Source organism: Melospiza melodia, chromosome 1, assembly GCF_035770615.1.
Source record: "Melospiza melodia melodia isolate bMelMel2 chromosome 1, bMelMel2.pri, whole genome shotgun sequence".
NCBI lineage: Eukaryota > Metazoa > Chordata > Aves > Passeriformes > Passerellidae > Melospiza > Melospiza melodia.
In genome coordinates, this window is record NC_086194.1 from 30647843 (window position 1) to 30670275 (window position 22433).

Below are 22433 nucleotides of genomic sequence, written 5' to 3' on the forward strand. Positions count from 1 at the left end.
TGCAGATGCTGACACCGAAGACAGACTTAAAGGAAGGACCCGACTCACATGACAACTGTCCCATTTGACTGTCACTTCACTCACAATTAGTCTGATGCACTCTACCAGTATTAAATCATTGGTTAGGAAAAATGGGTATCACTTGTTATTATTACATTTGACACCTCTCTTTCCTTCATTTTAAACAGGGAGGAATCACCTGGGTGGAAGGCAAGAGACAGACTCCACAAAAAGAGATGCAGCACAAACAAATCCAGGCTCCACAAGCATCTAACTGCACTGAGTTATTTCAGACTTTTGTTTCACTGCACTAATGGGTAGTTTTGAAGTCCTCTTTGACACTGTTAGCTAACTGTCAAATATGACATTTGCCTCATTTAGACTGCCCTACTATTTCCTCAATTGCAGGGTTTCATGAGAGAACAAGACACAGGGCATTTACACATCTGCCTCAAATCTGTGACATAGGATATGACTCACTGACTCAGAGACCCCAAGACTACGCAGAGATCCAACATACAACTACTGCTTGTGAGTTGTTATCACTGTTTTCTTACTGTACTTTGGCAACATTGTACCAAGCCTACTCTTGGTCTTTTGGGTAAAGCTTAGAGACATCAACATTCATAATCAAACATTTCATACTTCTGTTGAAGTTGGGGTGAAACTGTAATTCCAACTGAAAGTAGCATTCAAGTTAACAGTTCAGAAGGCTATAAATTTACCTTTCACTCAACATTGTTTTAATACAAGCCTACAGCCAGTTCATTATTGCATCATCCTGTAGGTTCATGACACAGAAGTTAGATGTGACTTGCAAAATGAAAAGCAAGTCTAAGCCTAATTTTTAAGCCTCCTTGTTTGTATGTAAGCAAATAAACAAACAAATTGTAGAAAGGTATACAATCTTCCATCAAATGTACCTTAAGTATTCTCCTTAATGTGAGGTATTTGCCCGTAAGTATAACCTGCAGCAATCAAGGAAACCTCTCAGCACCAGATCTGGTGTTGCAATGTATGGTACATTCTACACATTACATCCAGCCTCAACTTTGATGCTCTCAATTATTACTAATTTCTGTGAAATCACGCATTTGAACATTTATCCTAGCCTAAAGAAAATCTCTAAGTACCAAAAATGCTCCAAAACTATCAACAAAACTCTGATGAAAAGAGCATCTTATAAAGAACCAATATCACCAGATTACTCCTCAGACTACCAGAAAACAAATTCATGTTCAGGTGAATTCAGCTTGTACTTGGCTCATGGAAAAAGTATAATCTATACACACCAGCCACTAGAAAGAATATTCATTCTTCAAGACCACTTAGGTCCCAAATGACTTTAAACATGAAAAAAAATTGAAGTTAAAATATTATTTTCCATACAAGTCAGCAGCAATTTATTACAGAAATAGCAAATAGGAATCACAAAACAACATGTTTGGTTTTGGCTGGCACTCATCTCTACTAGCACTGCTACTGCAAAGCTTACCTACCCTTGTTAATGCTACTTTAGTGCAGTGGCAAAAGAGAAAACATGATTGTAGAAGACAAACAGATTTTATTTGGTGAACAAATTCAAATAGCATTTCATAAGTCAGCTAAAAACAAATACCTTTGTATTACAAAACTTAAATCCAGAGATTAGTTGAGACAGGTCAGTTGAGGAAAGTGCTGTGTCAATAGTCCCTACTCAAATCAGATGTCAAACTACTGAATTTGCAAAAAGTACACAAAAAACTCCACAAGATTTTATTCTTTCATAAAGCAACCAGTACATACATACTGAACCCAAAATACAACATTAACATAAAAAAAAGTTTCAGCATATAGAGGAAATTTAAAAAACAGAAAAACTTCTCTAAATCTGCTCTCAAAACACAGGACATTAACTAACAACCTATATAACAGAAGCACTAAAGTCTATATAGCATCAAGAATCTTAGCCATCCAAAATGAGGTTTCATTAACAGAACAGAAACATTAACTGACTGCTGACTTTTCTTTTTTCAGCCTTAACCTTTGTACTTTTCATCTGGAGCAGTGGCCTTGCTTTAAAGTTTAGAGTATACTTTCAGATTTATTTTAAAATATTAAAAGACTTAAGCAAAAAGGCCACTCACCAAACTTTCCATAACTTATTAAAAACTTGTATTTCATAAAGGAAAAATATGTCATTTAATTTACACATTGCAGCTGACTCAAAAGATAAAAGCAGTCTCTTTTACCTTGAGAAATGGGCATAATTCTTACATTAAAACTGATTATTTCTAACCAAGTTATAAAATCTCATCTGTAAGTTAAGACCAGAAAGCCTTCCTTACCTTAGGGATCCCAACCGATGTACAAGGGAGAAATGAATGTTCACACTGCTCAAGGTATTTTTCTGAATTGCTTTTTCCAAATAAAAGAGTAACCACAAAACCCCTAAAATGGAAAAACAAAGACCAGGTACAACAATAGCCACATTTTCTCACCTCTAGAAAATATTTAACAGAAAGTTATAAAATGACAAAACATGATAATCCTCACTGTTTACTCTTGTGCTTTTTCACACTCTTAACATGTTGCTCAAAATAACTGACACAACACTAGGTATGAAATTTCCCAGTCTTGTACTGTCTGTCTTGATATATTTACCACACAGGAGATCTAAGTAGCATTGTCTATGCTAGTGTGCCTGCTGTGATGACACGCTGCCTGTGCTCACAAATATCAGCACTTGGGAAAAGGAGTACATACAGAAGTTGCTTTGGTTGCTTTTATATCAAGAGTCTCCAACACTATGGAGAAATAAACTCTGAAGGTTGCTCCACTGTAGCGTAAGCCACAAAACCACAGTCCAGGAATAAACTGATGCAGCAAGCATAACTAACCACTGCACATGTTTAGACATTGTGCTTACCCTTCTAGAACAGCAAGAATTTATTTACAGCTTATGACACTAGGGCACAAGAACACATGAACGTCAAGCTGGCTTTACTGAGAAATAGAAGAAAACGTAGTGTCTGTCCCAATTCTAGCATAAGCACCTTTGAAATATCAAGGAAAGAAAAAAAGGAAATAGATTTATCTTGGGATGGCTAAACACACACAGTTTTTTACACAAATTTCAAAGCATTCCATTTAAAGGCCAGCTGACCAGTATTTGTGACCACGGGAACTTACAAAGCTATTCCAGGCCAGAAATGTGCTGAAGTAAAAGTTCTTTAAATATAGATTGCTGTTGATATATGATACTATCACTTAGAAGATTACAGAAAAAATCCTATCCAAGCTAAAATATGCCATTTAAAGGTTTTAATTCCCAAAATTAAAAAAATTCTTTTCAAGTCTCCCAGAAGCGCAGTAATTCAGAAGCTGTGTCAATAATTCCATGAAAGAGGGAAAGAAAAAAAAAGCTACTCAAATTATTACCAGTAACTTGACAATGTATAAAAGGAGTTCACTGGATACTCTAATTCCATTACAGCCATCCTTACCTGCCATATGACAGTAAGAAATAAAAGCAGGTTGAATTGCCCTCCTGCTCCCTGCAACTTTAAATTCATAACACCTATCAGAGTTCACAGAAAAGAACTTGCTTAGAAAAATCACAGTATTAGTTTCACTAATGTTTTGGTTTGTTTTTAATTATTTAAGTTTGGATATTCTTTTGATTATCTGTGACTGCTATTAGAAACTTCAGTAGTATTTTAAAGACAACAGGGTACTCAAGCTTGGCCTAAAATCAACTTTAACTTCAAACATCTATCAGCCACTTACTTCTTTTATTCAAAAAGAATGATGCCTTGGAAAAAACTACCTATAGATTATATCTCTCTTTTCTCTCAAATATTTTGATACTTTTAAAGTTAATGACTCATTCAAAAATACTAATACCACCAATATGGTTTATAAAAGGCTAATCTTCTTAGATGCCTTGAAGTATTATCAGTTTTATGCTTGAAATGCTAGGAGCTGCTTCTTTTCTGGCAGAAACTAACACACTTTATTCTCTAATGTATAATCTTGTGAGCATTAGAGAAGGATACATAGCCTAAACATACAGGACATCTGTTAGCTAACCTGAATCTTCTAGTGTAAATGCTTATTTAATTCATCAAGAGGATTTTCAATACATGAATGAGAAATCTTCCATAGTCTTTTGTAAATGAATAGACCAGAAAAAGGAAAAGATTGAATTTTGCTTCATTTAAATTTTTTTTTCCAAAGATTACTGGATGGCCAGCTTTTTCAAGGGTAGATTAACAACAGAACAAAGGAAAAAGATTTAAAAAATGAAGACCACAGATTTATCACTTTCCCCTCAAGTCTGAAAAGTAACAGTCTCAGCTGAATGCTTTGTGAAAGTCAAAAAGCAGCTACAGAACCATTCCTGATTTGGTCAGCAGTTATAATCATTAATGGAGCCAGACAGTCACATATAAGTGGATGTAACTGAGTATCAATAATGATGGGATTTGATGACAGAGCAAATATTTTTAAATGGCAAAGCAGTTGATTTCAAGAAATGTCAATTGAAATTTCCAAGAAATTTAAATTTTTACATTTGGCAAAACCACAATTCACATCATTTTTATCTCACCTCCTTAGGGCTGAAAGAGGGAAGGAAAAAGATAGTAAACACTCTTAGTAGGAAAGGCAGATGGTAACAGACAGGCTCAGCACTCAGTTAAAGGGGTCTACACCAGTACTTGAATGAGAAGAAAAAAGAATACCACTCTGTAATACTCTACACAGGTTAAGTAAAGAGTATCTATCTTTAGCCTCCTGCTTTTGAGCTCAGTTCCCTAAGTGAATGATCACTGAATGGAAAAAGGCTAACATTTTATAAATCAGTCTTGAAACAAAACAAAATGAAATATAGAGAAATTGTGATTTTGAACTTTTATTCTTATATACAAATGGTTTCAGTATTCTTCCATCTACACCAAAAACAATAGTACATTTGCTACAAGTCATCTGTGCAATCACAGAGTCAAGTGCATATCAAAAAGAAATAACCAGCATATTATAGGAGTTTAACAGTACAAACTGATTACATTGACACAGATACAGCATCACCATTGTCTTCCTGCACAGCTCACTGATATATTATTTAAGTGCTTAGGCCAATACTAAGACTGTGATCAGCTGTGATTCAGCATTTTCTTCTGTTGAAACTGCAAAATGAGACAGAAGCTAGACTTCTAGCTAGTGGGAGTCAGAAAGCTTTGACACGGGCCACTTCTTTTTTGAACAAAATGTAAAGACCTAGAAAACTGTGTGAAATTCAAGTTTCAATAAAAAAATTCAATCACAAAAAATCCATATCCAAAATAGCTATTTTACTCCAGAGAAGTGTACAGTAAATATTATGTATTTATAATAATATATAAATACATAATTTATATATTATTATATAAATAATAATATATAAATTATGTATTTATATATTAAACCCATAACTTTAGTATGTTAGTCATACTTAAATTAGTTGCAGGGTGAATGCTTACCACCCCTGACAGACACAAAGAACAAACCACTATAATCATAAACGAAAACTAAAGTTTTGTTTTCTAAATGTAAATACATGATGAAATATAATTGCTAATTATAAGTACAAAAATTATGAAGGAACAATTTCTGTTTGTTTCTAACAGAAGAATGAGCAAGCATTTTGTGAAACTTCAGGAGAATTAATTAAACAAAAAAAAAAACCCCAAAACAAACAAACAAACAAAAAAAGCAGGCAAGAATAATTTAGATATAAACCCATTTGGCCTATTTAGCACTCACAGTTCTGTGTGCTGAATGTTAAAGTAACTGTGTCACTCTGAAAAAGATTAACAGTGTAAAAAAGGGCCAGATCACAGCCACAGCCAAGATGTATATAATGAAGTAATGAAGTGATGACATTCTACTGCAAGGGCTTAGACTTCACATCTCTATATGTAAGTAAACACTCTGCTCCAACAGATACACTACCACTAGATGAATTTATCCTTAACAAGATCAATGTTTACTGACTAGCTACAAAAATGAATCAAAGCAGCCCAATAACCACAGCAGAGATATGAGAGCTGACTTGAGAATGAAAGGGCTCAGGCACCACATGCAGTTTAATGGTGCCAAACTGTGGCTGACTTCAGACATGCTCTGAGACCCGGCTTTGACTGTTAGCTTTGAAAAACCAAACAACTGAAACTATGTAAGAATGAAGGATAATGTCTTAAGAAATTATTATACACCATGTCATTTTCCATACTGCAAGTACTAAAGAAGTGGAAAGACAAAACAGCAAGCAGATGCACTCTTGCCCTTTGGATAAACTCTGACTTTTTCCCCGGACAAACAGGTACAAAACATGCAAACCACACCTGTATCAAGACTTAACAAGATAAACGTATTTCCTTCAAGTTAATTTTACCTTAACTAAATCCTTTTTCTAACAGACTGACTATTCTGATTTCTCAGAGATGAAATACCAAGCCTAATACAGTTGAAAACCAAGTGTAGCAGTTCTCATTCTAGCTACTACACTCTATTACGTTTTTATGAGATATACAGGAATATACATACATTCTGTATGGCATCAAACAAGAAGGTAAAAAGAATATCCCACTAAGCCATTCTAACTTGCCATTAAAAATGTTTTAATGGTCACAAGGCAAACATCATAATATACAATGTAATAATGGTGCTAAACTTCACATTTGCTCCCTTCCTGCCTATATAGATAACATAAGAAAAGTCTACAGCTGATGAACTGATCTACTTGTTCAAAGTGTAGCATTATTTCCACACACAGAGGACAACATCCATTCCCATTAATCAAGTGCCTTAGATAGGAAAATGAGATTGTGATAGAAAAGGAAACTTAAGTACATAGAAGTACCTGGGAAAAGAACTGACAATAATAAAAAGTATGAACTGAATTTACCACTGTTTTTATGTGAGCATTTGTCCTCTAACATCCACTAAAAATGGCTAAATTGGGATTTCAATTACAAAAATTTCGCTCATAAAGAGGTGCTCAAATGGGGAAACATTAATTACATAACGCCACTTCAGATGTTCAGAGCAAGCTCTTTGCTAACACACCCATTAAAATTTTACTTTCACAGCAAATTAAACAAAACACTAAGTAATATACTTACCCACCCACAAAGCAGAGGATATAAAATGCAAAGTAAAATATAGCGAAGGGTCCAAAAGTTACTAGAAAAAGCACAAGGCCAAGACTTCCCCATCCCCATGTGTAAAGACTGGTCTGTAAACAAGAACATACAGAAAAGCAATAATTAATATTATATTCATACAACTGTAAGTCTCCAGAGCAATACTTGTCATTTCTATAATGTTTGATACATTTTAACCAGATACAAGCTTTTTTTTGATGAAATAAAAAAATATCCTTGTTTTTAAAGAGTATATTGCTATCAAATATGTCCCCCATTATATTGTGGGACACTAATCCAGCTTAGCCAACATTAGAGCATTTTTCTTTCAAATACTGTTCCTTATCTCTTATTTCAGATAAAACTATCATCCTTTAAGGCGCCACCTTTTTCTTTTCTATTCTCCTTTAGTGCATTTTTTTTCTTGAGATCCCTTCCTCCTCACTTCTTCCCCTATCCCCACCGTGAGAAAAGTTCTCCACCATCTCCCAGGAAAAAGCAGACTTTGTGATAGAACAGGAAGAGACAATACAGCTTTGTTTTATACATCTAAACATGTTATTTTCTACAACCAAGCAACACTGTTTCCTCCCTAGATCAAACAAGGTGCAAGACTAAAAAGGCATCCCTTTCTCCAGTCAAGCCACAGGCGGGTCAATGAGTGCACCAAATAACTGGCACTAGTATACTTTTCCACATAAATCAAAGGGAGGGAAACCTCAGCAACTGATACCTGGGAGGTGGAAGGGAGGCAAGGGTTCTTTGAAAAGCCCATGAAGAAGTTAAGCTCAGAGCACATGTGGGACTGGTGGGATTTTGGGGGTTGATGTCTAGCATAAATGCAGCAGGCAAAACTCCACCTGCACTGGCAGCCACCAGGAGTACAAAAAAGCAGCGAGATTCCAGTTACAGGTTAGTGTGAGTGCATTTACATATACCCATGTACACACACATACTTGATCTATCTATCTATACAGACAGATGTGGGCCTGTACATACCTGTACACACATGCATGGTCATCTAAAAATTCAAGGCAGTGAAAACCTGACTGATCTGAGTGACAACAGGTTTTAGACCATCACAATGCTGCAATGCAGTCAACAAAGCTTATATAAATTTAATTCAATCTAGTCTCTAGTTCAATATGGAAAGCATGCTTCAGCCAAGACCCAAGAGTGTGAAACACAACGATGACAAGTATTTATAGGCCACCCAAACTGTTCCAGCTCTAAGGTTCTCAATATTTTTTTCTTGGTTGCTGCTGTTGTCTAATTTACACCTTTCCTAACAGTGATCAAATGACACCCTGATGGGAACTCAGAAAACTGTGTCAACAAGTAACACTAAGAAAGTATTTAAATAAACTCATCTTGCAGTTTGACATTTAGAAAACAAACAGAGTTTGAACACCAGATTTGCAGAGAGGCCTTTTTTAGCTTTTAATATGAAGGAGCTACAACTCATTTCTCTCAAGGAACTATTTAGATTTCATCTTTTAATTTTAGGCATAGGATTAAAAAAAAAAATCAACTTTTTTTGAAAAAGTTTTTAAAATCCTATAGAAAATAAAAAAGAATATAAATTAAGGCTCCTATATAAAGCAGCTTTGATTATTTTTTGAGAGCAAGATCAAAAAGCAAAAGCACAGCTCTGAGGAGACTTTCACAGATCTAAACTGTAATCATCAGAATTATTTAATTCCTCCTATTTGAAAGTTTAATGGAACCTTAAGATGAAATTCTATTTTCTTCCTAGCTGAACTTTCTTAGCAGGAGATACGAGTTGTACTGGCTTTGTTCTGAGTGTTTGAGGCTGGGAAAAATTAAACATACAAGTATGTAGATGAGTGTAATTAAAGTGCAGCAATTAAAAAAAAATGCATTGCAAGTTATTAAATTCTCTTTAAGCTGAGAAATTGCTTCAATAGGTAATATAAACCACAAAATCCACACTACTAAAATCACAACTGAGTAGAAGATTTTGTTGTTTTGTTGATTCATATTAAGTAAGTGCAGTAGATAATTGTGGCTTCCAGTTCATGAAGAGAGCCCATAAGAAAGAGAGAAACTATTCACAAGGCATGTAGTGACAGAACAAGGGGGAATGGCTTCAAACAGAGACTAAGTTTAGATTAGATATAAGGTGATGGTGAGCACTGCTGAGTGCACTCTGGGCTGAGGCTGCCCAGAGAAGCTGTGGATGCCCCAGCCCTGACAGTGCTCAAGGCCAGGCTGCTTGGGGCTTTGAGCAACCTGGTCTAGCAGAAAGTATTTCTGTTACATGGAGGGGGTGTTGGAACCACATGATCTTTAAGGTCCTTCCCAACCCAAACCATTCTTTTCTCTAGTTGAAAAAAAGACACACTTTTCTCTAGTTGAAAAAAAGAAACAAAAAACCATGGCAAATGCAAGAATTAACTAAAATATGAGCTCCCATTGCACATCTACATTCAATACAAAAAGAAGATTCAGCATATTCATACCCTCAGAAATTTTAAAACTTCTGCAGAGCATTACAAGCATGATAAAGAAGATATGCACACAGAAGACAGCATTTAATGATGGTCTTATTATTTCATTATGCTTAATCACATCATTCAAAAAAGTTTAAGTTCTAAATATGGGATAAGCATTGTAAATGACTTAATTAAACTAGATAGATGTATAGTCAGAGTTGGATGAATGCATAATTAACAAAGAAAGCTCTATAACTCCAATAAATAAAACAGTGACCTTTTGTCCTATGCTCCAGTTTCGCAATTTAGCATATGGGTACAGAGATTCAAATCTCATTTGGTATTTTAATAGGATTTCTTAAAAATCGTACAACTTGGTACACTGCAGGAAGCACAACAGATACTGGCCCAATGCTTGTATATTCTAATGAGTGCTTTATAGTCTTAAGGATTTTGAGACATTCAAAGGGATTAAATCATCAGGATGGTACCCTTTCTGCTGACTGTAAACAAAACTTTCCCTGACTCCACACTTCTTGAAGGGACTTCAGCAGTAAGACTCCTAGGGAAAAAAAATGACAACTTAAAAGTTCTTTAGACATAAAACCCAACTGTTTTTGAATAAAATGGTACACATATATGACTTTACAGCTGGTCAGTATGAAAATAGTTCAGGTATTCAAATTCAAATCTCACTCACAGCTTATTTCCAAATTCTATTTCTAATGTTAATTTTTAGAAGATTTACAGATTTAGTGAAGCTCTGTTAGTCACACTAAAGTTAGTTGCAGGGTGAATGCTTACCACCCCTGACACAAAGAACAAACCAGTCTTCTGAAGAAATGGTGTGACTGCTGGTGCTTAAGTCACAGCTATCCAGACCCTTTAAAATAAGCCGACCTGCCCTATATTGGCAGGGCAAATTTCCCAGCTGACCTGGCACAGTGCTGTTCACTGACTTTCAAGGAATTAGGGACAGTTACCTAAAGCCTGAAGAGATACACAGGCCTTAGTGCTGTGGTAGGCATGGCTGGGTATATACTGTGTGCATACACATGGGTAAAGGATGTTTATTCCATGTCAGCAGCTGCTCCACTTCATCAGTTTTAGCCACTTTTGCCTTTTGCTTACCACCACTACAGATACTCTATGTTTGTCTCACCATCATCACTTCCTAGCTTTCAAGTATAAGAATTTGCAAAGACTTCTGCACAATATTACCAAGGCCCTATATATATTTATATATATATATAATGGGTTAATGCAGCATTGTGGTCACACACAGTAACTTTCTTTCCAGAGTTGGAGTTGCTTCAGCAAAATAAACTGCAGTTGAAGTACAGGGGTGTCTGTAAGCCCCAGTACAGTACACTGCAGAGGCTCATCACAAAACATAAAAAGGTGAAAATTCATATGTGCTTGATTCAGCTTTTACAGCTAAAAAACCAGCCACCTCAATGACATCTTGTTGTTTTTTTTTTAACTAGGTTTTGTTCATTTTTCACACTGAATGGTTTTTCCACAGTATACAGACAGCCAAGTACTAAAGTAGTACATAAAGAATTTGCTTTCTTATGCATATTTTCTTTTTCTTTATTTAGTTTCTGCTTCCTAATCAAGGCAATATTTTGATGGTTAAAGCTGCATGCCATTATGGCTAGTAGTGCTGAGCTAAGACTGATTACATCACTTAACATGACTCTTCAAACAGAAGTTTCTAGAAATTATTTATTCCAGAAACAAACAAAACTATGTCTTACTAAAAAGTGCCTTCAACAGGTTTTTTATTTGCTTAATCCATCTGACAATCTTTCAGACCTTTGCCCCTCACCATTTTTAAGCAAGATCTTCGGTCTTGACACATCTTTCTCTAGAAATGATTCACCAAGGTAATGTAAATTTGTTGTCTGGATTTGAGCTAGCGCTGTCAACTTTAGCTTGCGAGTGGCAGTGCTACCTTAGGTTTAGGGCAAAACAAGTGTTACTCCACAAGTTCAGATGACAGGTTCTTCCTAGCCTCCTCTGCCATTGAACAGAGGACGAGCATCTCCACCCATGCAGCTCTGGGTGCCACCACCCTCCTACTCCAGTGAGAAGCTCCTGTTGCAGGCACTTGTCTCTCTTCACAATTCCCACACACATTGGGTGGGAATTGTGGCTTCAAGTTTGGAGACACAGTTCGAATGCCATACGAGAAGGCAGGGCTCTGGAATCATCTGCTTGTTAAACTTATTAAAGCTGAGGCAGAAGACAATTTAAATCTTACATTGGCATCCAAAAGACTGATTCCACTTTGGAAGATTATAATTTGTGATTGTTTTCACATTTAATGGTCACAACAGAACAATGTGAGCTTTGAAAGAACAGCAACATTTAAAAACAGAAACATGTTTCTTTGCTCACAATTCTTTCACTCTTGTTGATCAAATTACATTTTTCCATTAATATTTTTAAAGTTACAGTAACTGACCTGTTTCTAACAGACACTGATAAACTATCTTTTGCCGTTTCAGTAGTTTAAATTATTCGGGGTTTTGTTTTTGTTTTTTTTAATGACTCTTCTGGGCTCACATTAAAAAAATTGTCAGGGATTGCATTTACAGTAGATGTCAAGTTTAATTTTGTTAATTCCACACATCTGCCTTTTAATTTGACTTCCATTTTGAGTGCAAATGGAACATGTTCACATATAAACCTTTCTATAATTAAGGTGAGTGTCACTTTTGTCAAGTGATTAAAAAGATTATTTTAGGTTTCAAATTACTGTCTCTTTCACTAGCATGACAGGTAAAATTGGAAAGCTGTACCAACCAGAGTGCCAATTTCAGTGCAATGAAATTGTTACATTACACCACTCTGAGAAATATTTAACAATTTTGAAATAAACCATTAACAACTTTGTAGTTACATTCTCCTATCTGCCAAACTTAAAGCAATCATCTAAAATATATGTCAACATGGTTTTGACTTTTGCATATAATGATTTCCTAACAGCACTAAAGGTCTTTTTTTAACCTTTTTCTTCTTATCCTTTTGCCCTTTTCCTTCCTTAGCCCAAAAGCACAAAGGAAAAAAAACACCCTAAACTCCACTCCTACTGCATACTATGGAAAAATAATTGTGGTGAACCTATACAATAATTTACTGCAGTACTCCCAAAGAAACTCTTGGGATTTAAAAAAAAAAATTTAAAGGATTTTACGTAGTCTATTTTGCTTTTATTGTTCTAAGTTTAGACTGTTTTGGGTTTTTTCCCAAAGAAAGCTTAAAATATACTTTAAAAATAAAGCATATAAATATACACTAAAATATTTTAAATAAATAAAGGAAATGTTAACTAATGTTAAGAGTTAAGAAGTTTGGCCAAAGCAGTTTTTTCTAGGCAAGTGTAGCATTCCCGCTGGTCCCTCATGGTTACAGAGGCTGGAAACTCTGCTGCAAGCAAGAGTCCATCTGTCCCCTCTCTACCTCACCTCCCCTCTCCCCCTAACACACACTTTGGATGTCAAATGGCTTAATTACTTAACAGTTGCATTAATTCAAACACAATCATGTCTAACTGTTCTGAGTTTGGGTTTTCCTGCTGTTCCTCACACTGCATGAAACAGCAAAGCTTTTGGGATCACGGTTCCCTACTCTCCCCGAGGCTACTCAAGGCAGCCAACAGATTAGGCTCTAATATCCCGGAGAGGTGACAATTTTTCATTTGTATTCACTATTACTGCAGTTATTGCTGAAGCTCATTTTCAGAAGTGCAAACATTTAAATGAAAATACATGCTAACACTTTTGTTAAATATGCAACATTACAGTGTGTAACTAGCAAGATTAAAAGTTATTGTGCACATTACTTCAATTTTACTATTTATCCAGAGAACAACAAATTCCCTTACTAAAACTTTACTGTTTGCAATAATCAGAATATTACTATACAACTTGTAATATAATTAAAAACATTATGTTCCATATTTTTATACAACTGGGGTTTTTGCAAGAAAAAGATTTTCTTGCAAAATTTTCTGTCTAACCAATTTTCTGTTTAACACTTAGAGTTCTGTAAGAAATGATAAATATTTTCAGTGTCATATTTTCTTCTCAAGTGAACAGTCAAGAGTCAAGATTATTTTTTCCTCCTCTCTTACGCCTGGCTTTGCCATCATTGCTCATCATTACATGAAATTCGGAAGCAAAATGTTAAATTTGAACTGACCTTCATTTTACTACCCTTTATTTCCAGTGCTAACAGTTACTTTATTAAATAGCAGAAGTATCAGCAAGGGACAGAAAGTTTTGTTCATGTAACCTTTTTTTGAGCGGCCCAAGTACTTAACTTTCTGTGAAAAATAAAGAGGCTACCTTCACAGATACACACTCTTTCTGATAACATATTTGCATCAAAAGCCAATCTGAATCATGTTCTAGTTAAAGGATATGGAATTTTGGTCACATTTAAAAGAAGCACTTGAGCATCTTGGATAGCAATGGGAAATAAGAGATGCAAGCCCCAATTTCTGCTACTTTCTTGAACATGAAAGTGACAAACTCATCTTTAATACAAATTCCAAGGAAGTGATCCTTTTCCTTTGTAACAATCCATATTGACTTGTATCCAAGCTAATTTATTTATTTGGACAGAAAGCAAGACAAAAAGATAAAAGCATTTTGGCTCCCCTTATGTGATTGAAACAGGGCCAGGCTTGGCAGGATTGCCTAAGGTGATGTAAAGTGAGAGAATAAAGTAATCCCTCTAACTCCATCTTGAATGCAAGCCAATGAGATAATCTAGACTGTTCTACATCCAGCCTCTGGATAAACAGATTATATCTACTTCAAGTTTTTCTGGTGCAAAATAGTGGCAAAGGGGAGAGAGGGGGAAACCTCCAAAATCTTTAGCAGGTGAATAAAACAAAGGCCTGTTCTCCCATATGGCTCAAAATAATGAGGTCACATGTGCTAAATCAAGAAAATGTTATTGCGTATTTTATTTGTGACTGCTGCTCAAGCAGCATCTCAAGCTTTTTACTTTCCTGCAGCAAGGAGTTATCTAAAAGTTCTTTTAACCTTTTTTTTCCACTGCTAAAGAAACCTGATTCCACTGAAAGAACTTTAAAAATCATGAGCTTTGCTTTGAGAACAATTTCTACCACTCCAGCTTCTAATATTTATTTGTATGGAAATGTATCTGTATGCATTAAATGAGTCTCTCTCCATAAGAATCAGATCTAGTGGTTATCTCCTTATGATTCTAATAAAAACATGCAGGCAGACCTCACAGATACAATTGTATGGGACACATTTTTAAAAAGGTTTCTTCATACCTTAAGATCTAAGCTTTTGGAAGGCAGAGAAGAAATTTCTTTAGTTCTAAGCTGTTCTTCCATAGTAGTGGTAATTTCAACTCAGCATCCCTTCTACCAAGCAATAAGCATCTGCCTACTCCTGGAACTTAAATCTCTGTTACACTTGCCCAATTTATACCATTACTGAAAAAATTATATAAAGATTACTTATATAAACACTATTTTGCACAGAGTCTTCTTTTCAAAGGCAATGCATTATTGTCTATGATCTTTACAGGGAGAACAAAGTGGAAAAGGTGGGCTATAAGAGGTCTGATGAACAATGATTACTTCTCCTAAAACAAATTCATTCTTTTTTTCTATAGAGATACCACACAATTTCATAGCAGTGGCTGTGTATAAAACAGTTTGTGCAGTCTTAAATTGATAGAATCAGCTCAAAAAAGAATAAATACAAAAAAGATACAGTTTCTGCTTTGGAAAATCTCGCTACCTTTAAACAATGATCCCACTATAACAGAAATGAAGTAAAAGCACACAGTTTTTGCAAATACAGAAGTGTCAAGGACATAAAGGTACCAAATAAGACAAATTATATAAAATTTGGAACATTCTGGAACTGCACATTGCAGTAGCAGTCATTGAACTTTATTGTTTTGCTTTTTCCTAAACAACTCATCACATGCAAACAGCAGACAACACCTTCAAATTTTATACTGACAAAAATACTAAGATTTTTGTTTCTATCACTTGATGACTTGCTTGAAAGCAGAAATAAACAAATAATTATTTTCAAGTAAATTCCTTAAAACCAGTAGTTTCTTCTAAACAGACTGATAAACCATACGTTTCAATACGTATCTGCAGGATGTGTGATTTTTTTTTACTGAGAGTTAAACATTTTATATGTGTTTATACATATTTCACATATACACAAATATTATATATACACACACAAAATCCAGTACTGTGGTAAGTTGACTGCAGAAAGATTTAGTAATTAATTTCTGATCGACCTTTTAGTAGTCTGGCTTCATCAGGCTATAAAATTAGTCATCAAAGAGTTTTGTTAAGTTCTTTAACCCATTTAGTAATATTATGTTGCTATTTGCAGCAAAATTTTCAGCATTATTCCACTAAAGTTAACGTGCAACTACTTTGGTCACAGTATTCTTTGCCAGTACATACCAAAATTTAATACATCGTAAATACGCAACATTCCTCGTCTAGATGAAAAAGTTACTTTAAAAATACTAAGCTAAAAACATAACTTTAGAATATTTTTATCAAGGACTGTACTAAATATAAAGATTGATTCTACTTGCCTTATTAGGTCAGGTTATAAATCTGAAAGAATACAAGTGGAAGAAGCCAATTCACATTATCTATCATAATTGCTAGGAATCCTCCAATAACAAACATACTCAACAAGATTGAAAATTTATTTCCACAGTGTCTCTAGTCATAAAGGCTGTTGTCTCTAAATACAGTCATACCACCTATCGTTGCAGAATTATTTTGGGAAATGAAATATTGTGGTTAAAACATTCCTATCCTTTTTACTACTCCTAAAAAATGTTTGTTGGGTATTTTTGTTTGCTTTTTTTAATTTACTAAAAAGGAGGAAAAAGCTGTAAGTATTAATGCAGTGTTCATAAAGGAAAACCATGTCGAGTTTCTCACCTGTAATGCAAAATGTCACATTTACTGAAGACAGTACTATAATTGCTATCATGGAATTAAAAAAAAAAAAACAACAAAATTTAACAGAAAGCCACCATAAATGACTTCTCAGAGTGTACTGGCAACCAAAGACCATCGGCAGGAAAGAAGGTCCAGGCCAAGGAAAAAGGAAAAATATATGCCAGGCAGCATCACCTCAGTCCCTAAGAAGGTTGCAAACAACCAAAATATTTACCAAGTGCAAATCATGCCTGACCAACCCAAGTGGTTTCTCTGCTGAAACAAGTGATGCTGAGGACAAGGGTGGGGCCTCAGATGACGTGCACTTTGCCTTTAGCACAATATCCCACAGCTCCCTTATCACTAAGTTGGTGAGGGACAGGCCAGATGAGTGCATTTAAAGGTGAATGAAAAATGCCAGATGCAAACACATGATCAGCAGTACAGAGTTCAGCGTGCAGCCAGTGACCAGGTGGGAACCCTCACGGATCAACAGGGGACTGATGATGCCTGAGCAATGTGGGTGATGTGACACAGTGAACTCTCAGTAAAAGGGCGCACAGAATCCCTTAGTGGGGTGAGCACTCACTACACTGGAGAGTTCTGAGGTGTGTCAACAGGCTGGAGAAAGGGGCTGACAGGAACCTCATCAAGTTCAACAAGAACGAGCACAGGTTGGCATAAGGGGTGGGCTAACCCTGGGCCACAATACAGTCTGGGCCCACTCTCTGCGAAGCAGCTCTGCACAAAGACAGGTGGGCTGTAAGGTGAACACAAGTCAGCAGCATGCCATTGTAGCAAAGGTGGCAACAGCATTCTATCCTCTGTCAGCACAAGTGTCACCAGCAAAGACAGCAAAGTGAACCTTCCTCTCCATCTGGAACCATTCCTCTCCATCCCTGGAGTCCTGGGTCCAGTTTGGGTCTTCCTGTTACAACACAAATCCATCTGGAAACCAATGGACAAAATCCAATTCCACCACAAAGGATTTTGTGCCAAAATAAAATATATCTATATTATGAAGCCACACACTGGCTACACTTGCCACCAAGAGAAGGGTAGATTTAGAAAGCTTGTGGTACACCTAATTAACATTCTGACCCCCTTTTATGTGACTGAGAACTAACACTATTTTTAAAGTATTACTCCCTCCCTCCTCTCCCTGGTGCTCACCTTTGTCTTTAAACATAAACAAGTCGTCTCTAGACTCTTACCACCAAAATAATAAAGGGCATCCACTGCCTAAACACTGGGTTCTGAAGAAACAGCTACCAACAACTGTGTTCGTGGATTTTACTATTTTGACAGATTTGTTTTGTTCTTTAAATTCCAAGACCTCAGTCAGTGCCAGCATCCTGAACTAGTTTCAGTTTGGACTCCTGCTTGCAGTGATCACCCCTTCACTGTAACTGATTTCTTGTAAAAAATATACTGATAGTTTCACAACAGTTCTTAAAACTATATAGTGCTTTTTAAGCAGCATCATAATCTACAAGCTGGAAAATGAAATGGATACTAAAAATAGAACTCCAAAGATCAGAGTATGCACCACAAAAAATTTGTTGTCAGTACACAAATAGCAAGTAGGATCCCAAGGTGTAAATATAGTCCATTTTTAAGAAACTTAAAACCACTGACAGAATACTAGCACCTTCCTTTGAAGATTGTGATGTTGCTCTACTGTTTTCTTCAAAAGTTTAAATTTTATGCAGTTCTCTGAGTGCCACAGGTTTTCTCCAGTTATATAAATAAAATACAGAAACTCTGATACAACCACTATTTCACTACAAATTCCCAGTGGTCTCTCTGAGAGTACATCTGAACTCCTACAGGGCCAAATTTTGTATGGAGCATGCTTGCTGGATGAAGACAAAATAACCATGGAAACAGCTGTTATACAAATTGACGCAAACCTGTACAAAGCTAGAGTAAGCCTAAAAACCTACTGTTCTTCTCAACTGTTTTTTTGGACAAAATATCATACAGTTAGACAAAGTAAAGCAAGAGAAAGAGATCAGTTCAGTGTCAGCAAGTTTTCCAGTAGTTCACAGTATACAAAATTCTACAACCTCTTTAATAAGCAGCTGATGCCTAACTCTTCACAGAATGGACAGTGCCAACACAGAAAATCAGCACTCCGATTTTGCTTTGAATCAGCAAAGGAGAAATTGTTTAAATATTACTGTCTTTTTCTAATGGGACAAATGTAATAGGAATGTAACAGAAACAAATAAAATCTCTCCCCTTCATGTATTTAATATCCTCCTTTTCCAATACCTCCTCCAGTCTTTACTGTTTGTGCTTTACCTGCTTGCTTTCCAAAGATGTTTGGCCCCCCATCCCTTTCAGGAAGGCTTGCTCACTCCATGAATGTCTTTGACAGTCCTCTCTGCACCTTTGCCTTTCCCTTCACACTGTTACTGAGAAACTGCTGTTTGCTGCCTGCACAACCCTGAGCAACTCCACAGGTTTTATTCAGTGGTTTGCTACAGAACGCTGCTGGCAGCACTGCAGGTAAGTGTAAGCAGAGTGAAGCCTCCTACAACTTCTTCTAAGACTCTGCCCCATGATCTCTGTGCACCTGGTCTCTCCGTGGAAGCAAAGAGCCTGTTGAGTATCCTAGATGAATCTTCTAGCCTCAAGTAGTCATCTTCTTCCTTGTGCAAAATCCGGGCCCAGAATCAGCATGTCAACTGTTTCCTGGATATCTCCCAGGTTCACAAACTTCCTCTCCCACGAAGACACAGAACAGGGGAAGGGAAGTGTGAATACCTACAAATAACATTATATAAAGGGACAGTTTTTTGAACTTGCTGGAATACTTCATTCTCATACATAAGAGCATGGAATATTTCCAACAAATTTCAATGAATTCAGAGAGGAAAGGAAACCACAGAAATGGCACATCAACTCTTGCCACTTCAAGATTATAGACTAAAACTAATTATAGATTAAACTAATTGAGTCATGTGAATATCCAGCTCCCAGGGCAAGTTTAGAGAAGATATCTAAAAACTTCAATCATTGTCACATGGCCAAGAACAAAAAAAGAAACCTAGCTGGAACTACCAAACCCTATTTGTAAATTTTTCTGAAGGCAGCGATGTGCTCAGAAGTCACAGAAGGGATAGTGACATTCCCTGTTTTCAAAAGAACAGGAATTATTTTGGGTATTCACTCATTTTAGATCTACACAGAAGGAAATGCAGACTGATACTATGCACTTCCTGAGCACCAAAGCATGCAGCTGTTGATTTGGCAACTTATTCTGTGTTCCCACCCTCATGTCCTTCCACAAGACTGGTTCACCAAGGCAAAAGAATTCTTCATGCAGTTGCTACTTAGCTGCTAGACCTGAAACAAGAAGCTGTCAGACCAGCTTGTGTCTGGTGGAGGGGAGAAAACCACTTTAGTAGCAGCCAAACTAGAGCCAGTGAAGTCAAACATGAAATGGCACTCCTAGCATCTTAAATACCTTTATGCATGGACAACATCTAAAGGAAAATATATGGCCATCCCAGTGACAGCAGCAGGAAAACAAAAAAATATATAAAAATAATAATAAAGAAGAGGGAAATGCATGAGAAAAACAAAAGAACAAACAAAAGAAGAACGACACAGACAGCAAGGTGGAAGCATTCATAGACCAGCCCAGGGACACAACTCTACACAGAAACAATGCAGCTACTTTTTTCACTGGAAAACAAAAAGCCATTTGGTATAATGCATCAAAAAAACAGAAAATAAGGGAAATTAGAGTTTTGGGCAATTCTCTAGAAATCTAGAGAGAAAAGTAAGAAGACTGCAAGCATCATGTTATATTGAGATTGTTAAGAGAGAAAATATATTTCAAACAAAAAAGGTGCCAGTAAAATAAAGTCCAATTAAAAGAAACAGTGATTTGGCAACAGTCAATCATCTTTAATTGGAGAATTCAATAAAGGAAAACATCCAATAAAATAATGTAAGAGCTTAGAAACATTCATAGACACATTGTTTGCTGTTGGTGTCACTATTGCTAATTCACAATCTTAAGAATTTTTAAGAAGCTGCAGTAGAGCAGCTGCCAACTGAAAAACAGACCAGTACCATCTAAGGCCCAGACCTTAAAAACAACTTCAAGAAATAAACATAAAATTTATTTCAAAGCACACATGCAAGTCAAACATGAAGCACTAAAGAAGAAATTAAGTACATAGTTGTAAGACCATAAAGCAAGGTACCAGTATTAAGTGCTTGTATACACAAAGCAAGGACAAATTATTTTTAACACACCTACTGCACTCTATTAAATTCAGGAAAAAAATGCTGACTGTGAAGAGAAAACCTTTGGTAAATGTGAAAATTTTAAATAAAACATAATTCTCCTAGCCTAATGTTATAAGTAAATAACTTCTTACCAAAATAATAAAAATTATATTCACGGAAACCAATTTGTTCTCCACAAGATTTTTTAAATTTTATAGAAGAAATAAACAAGCATAAAAAGTAATTACCATTTCATTATATGTACCATCAAATTAAATTTGTAATTCAGGCATTAAATTACAAGATTGAAACTTCCATAGTATATGATTTTGCTTTACTAAGTTAATGAAATTTCCATTTGTTAGTATTATCTCACTAACACTCAAAAATACTAATTTGAGTATATAAACTATAAAGAAAAGTATTTTTCTTCCAAGTATGGTAAAAGAGGTTGGATACCTCAATCCCCAATAGGTTTCATTAAAAATTAAGCTATCTATCAGTAACAAATATACCAAGATATACTAGGGAGAGGGGAACAGAACTACAACCACCTGCATAGATTTCTAGAAAAAGAATAAAAAGCAATCAAATACAGATAAACAGAGATGTGATTTGAAGCACAAAGAGGTCCTTCAGTGAATAAGGAATATATATTTTTTTACTGATCCCATTATTTTCAAGATATCACAAAAATCATTACAAGGCTTCAGAAAAGTAAGCTGATAGAACAGTATGAAACCCAACCTCAATAAAGTTTTTATTTATTATAATGGACATGGAATGTAAAGGTTTAAGTGGGCCTCACAAAGGAGAAAGGACTCAAGACTCAGAGATAGCTCAGCCTGCATCAGCCATTGTTAGAAGAGCAGCAGGGCAACAAGCAAGGCCCCCTGATCTCTCCAAGTCAGGCAGCTCCAGGACCATTCTGACAATCAGCAAGACTTCAAAGCAATCACTCTTTCTGCAGTAACACAGGTTGCACACTTGTTTCCCAAGGCATGTACACCACCAGATTTTCAATTCATCCATGCAGACTGGAATGCCAAATCCTGAATAAGGGGTGACTGGGAACACCACGAACATTTGTTCCCCATTGCTTTTAGTATGACTTAAGAGGTATGCGAGAAATCATTCCAAGTCTGAGGCACTGTTTCATAATCAGCTGGACAGCTGCTGCAAGAATTTTGCTATTCTAGATCATTTCCTACTTGGCCTTGTATAAGAGCGCTGACTGAAGAGTGGAAATGCAGGGTGCCCTACAGGATATGTGGCAATTCAAACTTCCTGCTCAAGTTCATTCCCTCATATCACAAGAGATAGCCTAACCTGCACTGCCTTAGAGGCACCAGCAGAAGGGCTGAGTAGGCATTCCCTAGAATTGCAAAAATATACTGATGAACAAGAATCTTACAATAATGACAGCTCTGAAATCAAAACATTCCAACACAAACACATGTTATTAAAATAGAACCAGGATCACCCCCTTCCTCTAAAAAGCATGAGATTAAGGGAAGAACTGCAAAGGAACAGACATAAAAGATTAAAAAATAACATTCTAACACAAGCAAACTGCATTTA

General features: G+C 35.9%; 1 protein-coding gene across 3 annotated transcripts in view; it reads right to left on the bottom strand.

The window, feature by feature from the left end:
* The window catches only part of SNX13 (sorting nexin 13), a 63512-nt gene that overhangs the window by 35478 nt on the left and 5601 nt on the right, over window positions 1-22433 (bottom strand). For all 3 annotated transcript variants that reach the window (XM_063152565.1, XM_063152583.1, XM_063152575.1), the window contains 2 exons: window positions 7146-7258; window positions 2328-2430 (listed from right to left, as the gene is read on the bottom strand). In XM_063152565.1, the coding sequence (XP_063008635.1) occupies window positions 2328-2430; window positions 7146-7258 (216 nt within the window). Of the gene's footprint in view, window positions 1-2327; window positions 2431-7145; window positions 7259-22433 lie in introns of those variants that run through there.